Source organism: Trachypithecus francoisi, unplaced genomic scaffold, assembly GCF_009764315.1.
Source record: "Trachypithecus francoisi isolate TF-2019V2 unplaced genomic scaffold, Tfra_2.0 Lachesis_group15, whole genome shotgun sequence".
NCBI classification, from domain to species: domain Eukaryota; kingdom Metazoa; phylum Chordata; class Mammalia; order Primates; family Cercopithecidae; genus Trachypithecus; species Trachypithecus francoisi.
Genome location: NW_022681460.1, coordinates 93,860,613 through 93,873,267, shown reverse-complemented (window position 1 = coordinate 93,873,267; position 12,655 = coordinate 93,860,613). Strand labels below are relative to the sequence as shown.

Sequence of the window (12,655 nt, the reverse complement as noted above, 5' to 3'; positions counted from 1 at the left end):
CAGGATTTCTGCAGAGCTATAGGTACAATTGAGATGTATTTGCCAATGGTGATATAAAATTCAGAACATTTTCAGCTTCAAATTCATATACATTGAGCAACACAAAGAAATACTCTCCCTAAAATAAAAATGACTAATTCTTCATCTCCTAACTGTTATTCAAAACACACTGTTTATAAGTATACCTAAACACATTTCTGCAATACTAAAAGCATCTGGAGATACATAGCACTTACCTTGCTACAAATTTAAATGCAATCCTCACCTGTATTTTTATGAATTAATAAAAATGTTATTTGGGCATTCTGGGTTTTGCAGTTAATCAAGAGAATTGTATCTTTAAGAGAATATCCTAGCAACCTCTCAGCAGCTAAGAAAAAAACCCAACTGACAATGTACACTGATTTAATTAATGCTGCTGGACTCCATCAAACTTTGCAGTTAATCAAAAAGACACTTAGAAACAGAAATTAAGCTACAGCTGAAAATGAGAAATACTGGTGAAGGGTACGAAGAGAAAAATTTCATAACTAAATGAGAACTCTTTACTTCTGGAGCATGTTTATCAATAAACAGAGTAACAAAGAAATTGATGAAGTTACGACTCCAGGGGGGGTGTCAAAACCAATATATTCATTACTCTAAGAGATTGCTGGTCCTAGAGCCAAAATTACATTGTGGTAATCACAGTTTTACAGATACATTCAAAACTTGCAGTGCCACTACATTTTCACTGGCCTGTCAGACTGTACATTTTCTAGCGGAGATGCATTTTATGGCACCTGAGCCTTGGAGAACATTTGGAAATAGATGTATTTTCATCCCCAGCCCTCCCCCACTCCATCATCAATATCAATATTTTATATGGCCTGGTACTTGGCACCATATAAGCACATTACACAGAAACAGGTCTGTTCTAGACGAGGTGGGTTTTGTTTTTGTAAGACAAAAAAAAAATTAAAAAGCCAAAGAAAGACATATGAAGACTTTATATAGCAAACAAAATCCAAACATGATCGACTGTGTTAGTAAATAAACACTTCCTCTAGATGTACGTAGGAATTCTTGTTTATATACCTTTGTCTTCACATACACTGAGGAGTGGATACATGAGAAGCAGGAATACTTAATTCTGTCTCATTTTTCTTTTTTTGAAATACTCCCTGTATATCGGCTAATCTAATTTAGATAATTTTAATATTTTTTAAAACTCAAGCATAGAAACTACTTGACTGGACCATGAAGTACACACACACACTCACACATACTTTTCTCAAACTTTCAAAAACCTGAACACTTAAACTTGTTGCATTAAAAAATGAATGTTCACAAAGAACGTCAAATTTAAATCACATTGATTTGCTCTTCTTGAGGGAATGCTGTAAGAATAATGTTTTGAAGCTTTTTCTGAAAGTTTGGGAATCATAGGTTATAATGGAGGAATGCTACATGAACTACCCAATCTGTTTGGTGCTCATTGTTCCAATAGAATTCCTCCTTCGTGACTAGTTCAAATTTTCTGACATGTTAACCATGCAGAACAGACAGTTACAGATCACAACTGGTTCAGTCACAAAATAAAAAACACAGTGGCTTCTCTCCAGTCCAGTGTGCAGTGTGAGGAGGCAAAGATGAGTCCATATACTGCACCTGCTCATTGTGATCACAAGCCCTAAGTGCTAGATTTAAATATAGAAGAACCTTCCAGGGTAGCCATTTCTGTACATAAAGGAACACCTACTCACCCCAACGAGTAGTACTTTAGAATAGTGGTTCTCAAATGAGCTGCATCAGGATCACCTAGGGGGCTTGTTCAAATACTGATTGCTGGCCCCTACCCACAGAGTTTCTTACATAGTAGGTCTGGAATACAGCCAGAGAAATGACATTTATTTTCTTTATTTTTTCCTTTTTTGAGACAGAGTTTTGCTCTTGTAGCCTAGGCTGGAGTGCAATGGCAGCGATCTCGGCTCACTGTAGCCTCCACCTCCTGGGTTCAAGCGATTCTCCTGTCTCAGCCTCCCGAGTAGCTGGGATTATAGGCGCCCGTCGCCACACCAGGCTAATTTTTTCTATTTTTAGTAGAGATGGGGTTTCACCATATTGGCCAGGCTAGTTGCGAACTCCTGGTCTCAGGTGATCCACCCGCCTTGGCCTCCCAAAGTGCTGGGATTACTGACGTGAGCCACCGCACCTGGCAAGAACTGACATTTCTACCAAGTTCCCAGAGGACATTGCTGCAGCTCTGGAGGTCATAGTTTGAGAACTATTGCCTAAAGTATAAAGTATATTTATTTAAATGATGCTGAATCTGTTCTTCAAGAGGAAAACATTAGCTCCCATCCAGGGAAACACCACAATTTTCTGCCTAGGATGAAGGAGTGTATGATATTCATTATAAAACTAGACTTCAGAAATACGGGTCCCATTTTTCTATATTCTAGACCCTGGTCATAATGTGTAAAGTATTAACACTAACAGATTTTCCTGGCCTATGTTCTTTGTTTGTATTGATCCTATTTTTCTACTGAAAATCATTTTAGATAAAGAGTATGAAGGTTTGTCCTGATTAGTTGGAGCTCCTCTGTAAGTACTTAGGAGAGTAAATATTACAGGTATCACAGAGATTAGGAGCAAATATTGAGGCTAAATTTAAGACTCGGGGGGAAGTTCTTATAGAACAAAACAAAGCCTTAAATAAACCTTTTTTTCTAGTTGTAGTTTTCAGTAGCAGCGATTGCCTATATAAAACACTCTTGGGTTCTTTATATCAGGGTAAAAAAAAATCTGACATCTATAATGTCCTATTATAGACTGCACAAAAAGTATGCATAACCAGGATCAGTATCAACTGGAACCAGAAATGTGAAAGTTGGTATTCAGGTCAGTTAAAGAGAGAAGAAAGACAGTCACCTTTGGTCATGGTAGTTAAGGAATCCCTGTAGTTCTACTGGCAGGGAGACCATCCTGAATTCTAATGTTCTGTCTTCAGACCACAGTCTGGGCTCCTGATTTGTATCTATTACCCTCCATGGAAATGGCTGGTGAAGTAAAACTATGTGTGTAAAACTGCATCTGCCACAGGCTGCTTGTCCACAAAAGCATCAAAGCATCTCTATCGAATACCTCTGTATGGGTCTGTAAAGAAGAGTCCCCACTTCGATCAAAGACAGCAGATTATGAGGTAAGCTACCAAGTGCAGTTTTTAAGATTCCATACTGACAAGCTTCTGTTGTTTTTAAACAAAGTTTTGGGTGTTGATACAGAAGTTAATGCTAAATAGATAATGCTCTCCCTCTACTGACATGCTTCATCATGTTACTTATTCTCTTCTCTCAAAAATACACGACGTCATTTAATCTTCACAATAACCTTGTAAGATAGGATCAGCTCTATTTCACTTCTGGAAGATGTTAAGAAAAGTTAATTATTTGACAAAAGTTGTAATTAGCAATTGGCAAGCACTCCAACCCAACTTCTGACTCCAAAGTCAGTGTTTTTACTATTCTACTCTGACTGCTGAGTTCTAATTCTTATTTTATCTTAGATTGAGGTAGATAGAATATAATCGCTTATATATGGATATGTATTTCAAAAATGTAGCATTTAGTATGGAAAATACATATTTGGGTCTCTAAGTCTTTTCTATGAATTCTAAAATGTAGATATCACATCCATCTTATCTATTGCTGATACATCATTCACCCTTTAATAATCAATAAACTTCACAGTGCAACCCCATCATATCTTGTTAGAAAAATGCCTCATTCCTGGGAATAAGGAGTGCTGAACAAGTAACTAACTTTTAATGTTTATTCCCTATTATTTTTATTCCATATTATTTTTTGATTAAAATTTTTAATCAAAAAAGAATATTTTATGTCAAAAATTCCTTCATCAGGGGAACCATGCCTCCTCCATTCCACAAAAATCCTGTTCATTCCATGAAGTAGGTAAGAGTAGGGATCCATCCTTTCCCTGCACAAGACCACCAACCTTAATGCCGGGCACACAGCATTCCTTGGGCCAAACAGACTTCTGCCAGATTAGACTTTCTTTTTGTGGGGGGTGGGAAAAGGGGCATGCCAGATGAAGGAATGATGTGGGTTCAAGGCTACCAACTGTAACAACTGAAACATTATCAAATGTAAAGTTTCTCTGAAAATGAGACCAAGCAGTGGACAGAGTAAGTACTATTATTCGAACCTCCAGATCCAACCACACTTTATTAAGCTTTCTGGATTTGAGACAAAAGTAATTTCCTTATTTTGCTTAAGCTAGTTTGGGTTTCTGTCACCACTTAAAGCGTACTAGGCCAGGTGGGGTGGCTCACACCTGTAATTCCAGCACTTTAGGAGGCTGAGGTGGGCGGATCACCTGAGGTCAGGAGATGGAGACCAGCCTAGCCAACATGGTGAAACCCTGTCTCTACTAAAAATACAAAAAAAAATTAGCCGGGCATGGTGGCAGGTGCCTGTGATCCCAGCTACTCAGGAGGCTGAGGCAGGAGAATCGCTTGAACCCAGGAGGTGGAGGTTGCAGAGAGCTGAGATTGTGCCATCGCATGCCAGCCTGGGGGACAAGAGTGAGACTTCATCTCAAAAAATTAAAAAAAATTAAAAAAAGTACTAAAACAAAACTCTTTCTAAAATATTTCTTTAGAGTTCTCATATTGAGGCTACTGAATAGCCTGTGTAATCTCATGGGCAACCTATGTAATCTCATGGGCAACCTATAACATATATCACAATCTATTAGCTGTAACTGAAAATGGGACTAATAGTACTTATTTGGAAAAACTTTGTGAGGAATAAAGCACATAAAAAAAGCCAACTGCCATGGCTGGCATTCAGCAAAAATAATTGCTCTCCACAATTACTGTCTTTCCAAAATAACAATAGCAGCTAACGTTCCAGTGCTTCTGGTTCTAAGCGGTTTTTCCTGTATTAATTTCGAGTTAATTAGGTTAGATTACTATGAGGTAGGCACTCTAATTAGCCCTGTTTTATAAAGAAGAAAACAAAAGTGCAGAGAGGTTTTGTAACTTATCCAAGGATACGCACAGACAGACATTAAGGGACAGCTGAGGTATGAATTTATGCAACCCAAAAGTTATGTGGGTTTGAAAGTTTCTGGATTTTGTTTGCTGTGAAGCTGTTAACTCTCACCTCTCCTTATGTCACTGAACCTGTCTTTAGAAAATCCTTTCAAAGTTTAGTTTTTTCACTCTTCTGTGAGTTAGGAAACAAACTCATCAATCTTACTGCAAATTTTTTTATTATTTTTATTTGTTTTTTTTTTTTTTACTTTAAGTTCCAGGATACATGTGGAGATTGTGCGGGTTTGTTACATAGGTATGTGTGTCATGGTGGTTTGCTGCACTACTGACTTATCCTCTAAGCTCCCTCCCCTCAACCCTGACCCCTCAACAGGCCCTAGTGTGTGTTGTTCCCCTCCCAAATTTAATACTGAATAAAGGAAGGAGAGTTCTAAGTGCAGATAAAAAAGACATAATATATTTAGTACAGAAGTTTTATGATAACTTGGAGGTTTAAAAGCTTTTTCTGCTTATGTCTATCCACAGTATAGCATTAATGTATTACATATTCATACCTGTATTCTATTTGTTCATTTTTTTCCCCCTACAAGAAACTCATAGTTAGTCATGGTAATAGCAGCTAATATTTACTGAGTGCTTATAATGTGCCAGGCACCTGCCAAGCATAAACCTAAGTATTTCATTTACTCATAACCACCATAAGTAGTACAATTAAAGACCAGTAACAACTGAGCAAGCTGTAGTCCAAGGACACACAGGGAACAGTGGGAGAGCAGGGATGGAAACTCATGCAGTCTGGCTCACTGTGCTCTTCATCCACTTTGTGAAGACAGGGGCCTGTCTGGTTTACTCTCCACGCTCTCCTGCCATCTAACATAGTCTAGGGCATCCAAGAAGCACTAGTGGTTAATTTTTTAAAATACACCTAAATAGACTCGCTTGAACCTGGGAGGCAGAGGTTGTAGTGAGCCAAGATTGTGCCACTGCACTCCAGCCTGGGCGACAGAGTGAGACTGTCTCAAAAACAAAACAAAACAACAAAAAAAACAAAACCCAAAAAACAAACAAACAAAAAACTCCTAAATAAAAGGAGAGCAATTTCAAGCGATATAAAAGGAGACTAACATAAAAGAGGAAAGTTTTGTGTAGAAGGGGAAAAACTTTTTAAGGCAGATTCGTCACAATTTATGGTAACTTCTTTAATTCTAAGAAAATCCATATTATCCCATAATACAAATTTCTCTTCCCATTTTCATCAGGGAGATTTACATGCTCTATCCAACTAACAATTAGTCAGGGATACCAGAAGTCGAGTATCTTGGAAAATGAGGTGGAAGAGGATGATCAGAAAAATTACAAGTCAGCCATGGAATGAACTTGTGTTTATTTCACAATTCAATTTAATCCTCTTTACCCTCACCTTTAAAAAAAAAAAATATATGAGCAATATGTGCCATTATGACAGCCATTAACAGTGAAAGGATTAATTAAAACTATAATTATCTGATAAGACTAGCATACTGTCTAACCTGATTTAGAGCAGATTCATCTACTTCAACTAAAAATACTGAACATAAAAAAAGGTGTATAATGAAACAAAAATTAACCCTGCAGGTCCTGTTTCCATTATATATTTTCTAAGTAACTTCAGGTATCACTTAAATAAAGAGTCATCGTGCATTTTTAATTTTTATTAGTAAGAGTTCTGAGTACAAATAAATTTAATGACATTTAGAAAAAAAAAAACAATTTACCCTCTAAGGTTTGTTCATAAAGAAAACCCTGTTTTGTACATTTTAATTTCCAATTTTAATGCTTAATATCATAATGCCTTTACATCTATAACTTAACTTTAGGTTTAATTTTAATAATTTTGTCTTCTTGCATCTGGTTAAAGAGATCAGGTAGAAAAAAAGCAAAAAATTAGGTTAAATGACCTGAATAAAAAACTTAACTAAAAAGTTTTAAAAGCCTTTAAAACAACCTAAAACTTAGAATACTTTTGGCAGAAAAATTAGCAGCTAGGAACAAAATTAACATTACATAATATTTTACCAAGAACTGCATTACAAATAATATTGTTTTACATATATTAGAATGATTTGCAACATATTATAGTAAATGGTTATACATATCAGACGTAGAAATCTAATTATTAAGAAAACTTTTTAATATAGTTCAGCACTTTTGAGATATTCTGTTCCCAATAAATGAAAGGAACACAATTTAGAAGATGATAGGTGGTACATCTTTTAATTGGAGACCTAACCAGGTAAGTCTTGATAAATAGTCATGCAACGAAATTCAATAATAAGCATTTATAAGAACTCAGAATTAACAGTAATGCCTTCCCCTCATCAGTATGCATGCCTGGCATCAGAAATCATACTATGAGCAAATGCTAGTAAATTCTTGAAAAAAAAACAGCTGACTTTAGAATAAGTGCCAATCTAAATTTTTTATTCTTCCCAACACACTATTTCCACCACTCTTCATTTTAACAGTGTTTTCTCCTTGGTTGGTGGTATATTACTGCTTTTTAAAGACCAATCATATCCAGCATGATCCAAACTCATCAACTTCTCTATAAGCTGAAGTGAATTACAAACAGCCAAAAGACCAATGCATTTAAACAGAAAACTATCCACTCTAGTCAGCAAGGCAGAAGTCCTATGTCTAAAAATCTTCTCTACAAAGTTGCTTTAAAACTAGTCCTGTAAGTCCAATAGTATTACACTATTGTTGTCTCCTTGGTTTGAGGACAAGTTCAAATCTTAAAAGCATTAACATTTCCAAATTATATTACTCTGGAAACATAATTGAACTGAAGATCTTTCTGTAATATATTGGGATAAAGTTTCTTCTATTCTTTGTAATTGGTATGTATTTCTACTATTCCTTGCATTTGGCATGAAATCTTACACCCAGTCACTGAGATACAAAGAATGTAGGAGAACAAGGAGAGGAATTACACTGTATCCAAGCTTCTGGGGGCTATGACAGAGAGCAACTGTCCTTGCAAACAGAGAAATGTCTTCTGAACTCAATGTAATATTCTAACAGAATTGTAGGTAAGTGATTTCCATAAATACTGAAATTGGGAAATGAGTAGTGTTTAGCTGTGGGTACTTTCAGAGGAATGAGAAATCCCAATGTTGTGACTGCTATCACTCAAGAGTAGCTCAGCACTGCCATGTAAGATAGGGACCCCTGGCCCTATCCATAAAGGGAAGGGCTCCTAAGAAGCACTGGTTCTCCACCATCTGGAGCTACACTTCCCAACACAGACTTTTACCCTTAATTTTCATTCAACAATTAGTGGGAAGACTGTATTTAGCTCAATGAGAATATGATCAAAAATACATAAATAGGGATAAAAGTAGAAAAGGAATACCACCTCCAGAGCAGTTAAACTTGCCATAGCACTGGTTGAAGAGTTAAAATCTATTTCATTTTTCAAGATACATTTTTATTTTTGGTTTCATTCAAAAAAGCCTCCTTCATTCTTGGCAAACTATCTATGTGGTATATGTATGGTCTACTTTTTAAATGCATTGTATTTAGCTATTAAAAATAATTCCTTAATAAGGACATTGTAGCATTAAAAAGTCTGAATGTTTATAATAAACACTGTATTAAAATATTTCAATATTTACAATTAGGAAAAATGTATACTCTAGTCAGTCATCTCAGTGCTACTTCTTCAATTTCATCTTCTACAGAATCAACTGCTTTTACTGCTGGTTTATCATCTGCATGTTTTAATCGGTGTCTATTTGGATTAAAACTTCTTCCTTCATTGAGGAAAAAGTCTTCATCTTCATCATGTTCTCGATCTCTGCTGCCTTTATCCCCAGGGAGAAAATTTAGAGGGTCAATGTCTCCTTTACCGGAAGCCACAGAATTTGGGTCACTGCTTTTGGAGGAAATGGTGCTGCTACCACTGGCACCAAATAACTGTTCCATCAAATTCGCTTTTTTCTCTTTTCTTGTAATTAAACCTACACCATCTTTACTAAGTTTTTCCACACTGTTTCTTTGGAAATCCAAAAAACTACTTTTTTGACTAAATGGATTTGACTTCTCTGATGTTTTTGCAAATGAAGGCACATACCTACCAAATGCAAACTCATTAGGAGAGGCTGGACTTCTAACATTTCCTGAATTTTGACCTTCTCCTTTTGGAGTTGAGAAATCGATATCTTGCAAATGATGCCCATTAAATAACCTCTCTGAGGATTCAGAGAACCTGTATGTTTTGGGGCTTCTCTCTGGGGAGTGTAGTTTTGATTCAAAATCAGGTAACAATGGCAGAACAGGGTATTTTAGATTTCGAGAATCTTGGAGTTCTCTGTCAATTTCATTCAGTTTAGCAAGTAGCATTTCTCTCTTCAGTCTTTCTTCTTCCTCTCCTTGCAATTTATCCATATTCTGAATTTGATATATTTCTAGTTGGTACCTTCCAGTTTCCCACTCTGGCTTTTCTTCTCTTTCCAGTAAATATGTCTTTTCTTTTTGCTTTTTATCAAGTTCTTCTCTTTCCCATTCTGTATGAAATCAAATTTTTTTTAATGGGATTTTGTAACAGTCAGTATTTTTAAACAGGAAAACTATCAAGTTTTATAAAACAACCATATTTAATTTGGGTATAGTAAGTCAAGTGAGAAAAGACATCATAAATTTCATTTTTACTTGATATTCTGGGAATAGAGAATAATGTATTTAATATGTATTGCATTTAAGATCCTCATTTATAAAAAAAATTTGTTCTTCAAGATACTGGTGGAGAAGAAAGGTTCTTTGCCTATTTTTTACAACTAATATAATGCTGTATGGTAGGGATGGATGGATAGATGGAGTAAAGACTCTACACTTAAAAATAAATGAAACCTTTGGATGTCATGTCCTGAGATATGACTTACGTGGTATTCTGACAGAAGATGCATTAACTTGAATCTAATTAAGAGAAAACTTCAGACAAATCCAAAATGAAGAACATTCTGTTTTTAAAAATGGGTCTATATTCATCAAAAATGTTAATCTCTCACACACATTCTCTTTTTCCCTCTCTCTCTCTCTCTCTGTACATATATATGTAACAAAAATCTCCAGATTAAAGAAGACTGAAGAGATATGAAAACTAAATACAATTCATGATCTTATAACAGAATGAAGAAAATGCTATCAAGAACAATATTGTATCAACTGACAAAATAATAATATGAATGACAGATTAATGTGTTGCATCAAAATTAAATTTCTTGAAGTTGAAAACTACATTAGAATACGGTCTAAGAGAATGTCTTAGTTTGGGGAAATATACATAGAAGTATTTAAAGGTTTGGGCATGAGATACACAACTCACTCACAAATAGTTCTTTAGCTACTCTCGCAACTTTAACTTTGAAACTACTTCCAAATGAAAAAATTAAAAATATTAAAATATGTAAGAACACTGCAAGTATAGTAACTTTAGTAAATGGCATCTGAATTCTACTTCATCAGAATTTTCTGAATGCAACTCATCCTTATTCCCTAACCCTAAATAGCAAATGACTTAGAGTGTTCAATTTTTTTCTTTCCTTAATAACATTATTCAAATGTGTACAGCTTCTGATAAGCCATCCCCTACCACTGTATCCACCTTTCTTTGTTCTACCTAACCGATTCACAGTTAAGTTGGAAGATATTAGAGGATGCTCACTCTTTCTTTCCCAAGGAATGCTGACTTGTCACATGCTTAAACAAATTCTTTTTCTTACCATCCTCCAGCTTTTCAACCTCCTGTTTTACGACATGGAGTTCTTCACCTTTAACAAAATTTTCTTCTCTTTCCACAATTGGGTTTAGAATCCCTGCTTCTCCATGCCCATCTTCCTTCTGAGACTGCAAGTCCTATTATACGTTAAAAAAAAAAAAATGCAAGTTCACAAATTATAGAAAAGGGGGGGAACTAAACAACACAGATTTATCCATTAAACATGATTACCAACTAAGTTAAAAATTAATGCAGATTTTCAATTAATAAATCAGTAAATCACAAGTTACCACTCCTTGAAAAATGCTTCAAAACCACACAGGATTATTTCTATTAAAATTGTAAAGAAGCATTTATAAGACGTATTAGAACCAGTATAACTGAAGTAAAGCCAAAATGGTACATAAAGTTCTGAAGAGACAAGTTTTAGAAGGATCCTTGCTTTGTGCATTTTCACCAAAAATCTGATTAATTCAGTTAACCAGTAATGGCTATTTGCCAACTATGCGAATCAACTGAGATGCTGTTGAACTGTAACATAAGCAGTGACAATATTATGTCCAAGCCTCCAATTAATATATTTTATAATATTCAAATCAAATAAAAATGTTATAAACTTAAAATTCCTTGTTTCCTATGGTAACTTTCAAATATGTGGGTGTGTGATTTTTCTTAATAAAAGTGAAATATCTATTATTAGTAAAGACTTGTCTAGTATCCATTTTCATCTTCTTCCTTTTAGCAACAGAATCCTGTGAGTTTTAGCAAGACATAGAGCTGCTTAGCTGGAGACTACATTTGCTACCCTCCCTTGCAGCTAGAAAGGACTAATGAAAGGGGAGTGGAAGTACATGTGCAATTTCAGATCACATTTACAAAACCAAATGCTACTTGCCCTCCATTTCCTTGTTGCCCTTTCCCACAGGGGTGGTAAGCAAGTTCCAACCATACACAAGAGGGCTACACTCTTCAAAATGGAAGATCAACAAGACAGGGGATGACTACCATGAAACAAAGCTGTCTACCAACTGTCAACTACCAACTGACTTCAGTCTATTACAAGAGAGAGAAATTTTTCTCTCACTTGAGCCACTCTATTCTTTTTCCAATAGCAACTTAGCTTGTACTGTAAGCTACCATTTGGTGAGGCCCTTTACAGTGGCAGGTTCAGTCTAAAGAGTTTTATGAACATCATGATTATTTCCAATTTCATGTGACTAAAAAAGAAATAAAAAATGAAAAATAAAAAAAATTCATGATTATTCATTGTCACAATCCTGAAAAGTAATCCACCCTAATTTTATAGATGAGAAAACTGAGGCTCCAAGAAGTCACACAATTAAAATGTTAGAATTTAACTAAAATGAGAGCTAACTCCAAGGCTCTCATACTCTTACACTCTTTTCACTATACCAGGTTTCTATTCCTTCTGTTGAAAGTATACTATAAAAAGATCAATTTTTTTAGTTCTTTTAAAGTTAATAATTACTTTGTCATTCCTCACTTTGCGATCTCAAAAAGACAAATCAACATGATCTAGTTTCAATGACAGTACAAATACAGAAACACACTTAGCGGATACAACTAACTTGTATGAACTATCAAGCAAAAATAAATAAACAAGCTAGAATATACAGAGAAATCAAATCAGTCCATCCTTTCTGTTTTACACCTCAAGAAGAGACCTCAGGGTCACTGGGAAACTTACAAGGTATAAACATATACCATTGTATGAAATATGCTAGGTTGCCGATATGTTGTTTTCTTTGGAGTTTAAGCGGTAAACATTAAAGATAAAACTCGCTTAGAGAAAGAGACTTTCCAGTGATTCAGAATGG

General features: G+C 35.3%; 1 protein-coding gene across 2 annotated transcripts in view; it reads right to left on the bottom strand.

The window, feature by feature from the left end:
• Positions 1–6,735: 6,735 nt before the first annotated feature.
• The window catches only part of LCA5 (lebercilin LCA5), a 53,404-nt gene continuing 47,484 nt past the window's right edge, over positions 6,736–12,655 (bottom strand). For both annotated transcript variants that reach the window (XM_033235581.1, XM_033235582.1), the window contains exons 7-8: positions 10,822–10,954; positions 6,736–9,606 (exon numbers count right to left, since the gene is read on the bottom strand). In XM_033235581.1, the coding sequence (XP_033091472.1) occupies positions 8,744–9,606; positions 10,822–10,954 (996 nt within the window). In that variant the 3' untranslated portion in view covers positions 6,736–8,743. The remainder of the gene's footprint in view (positions 9,607–10,821; positions 10,955–12,655) is intronic.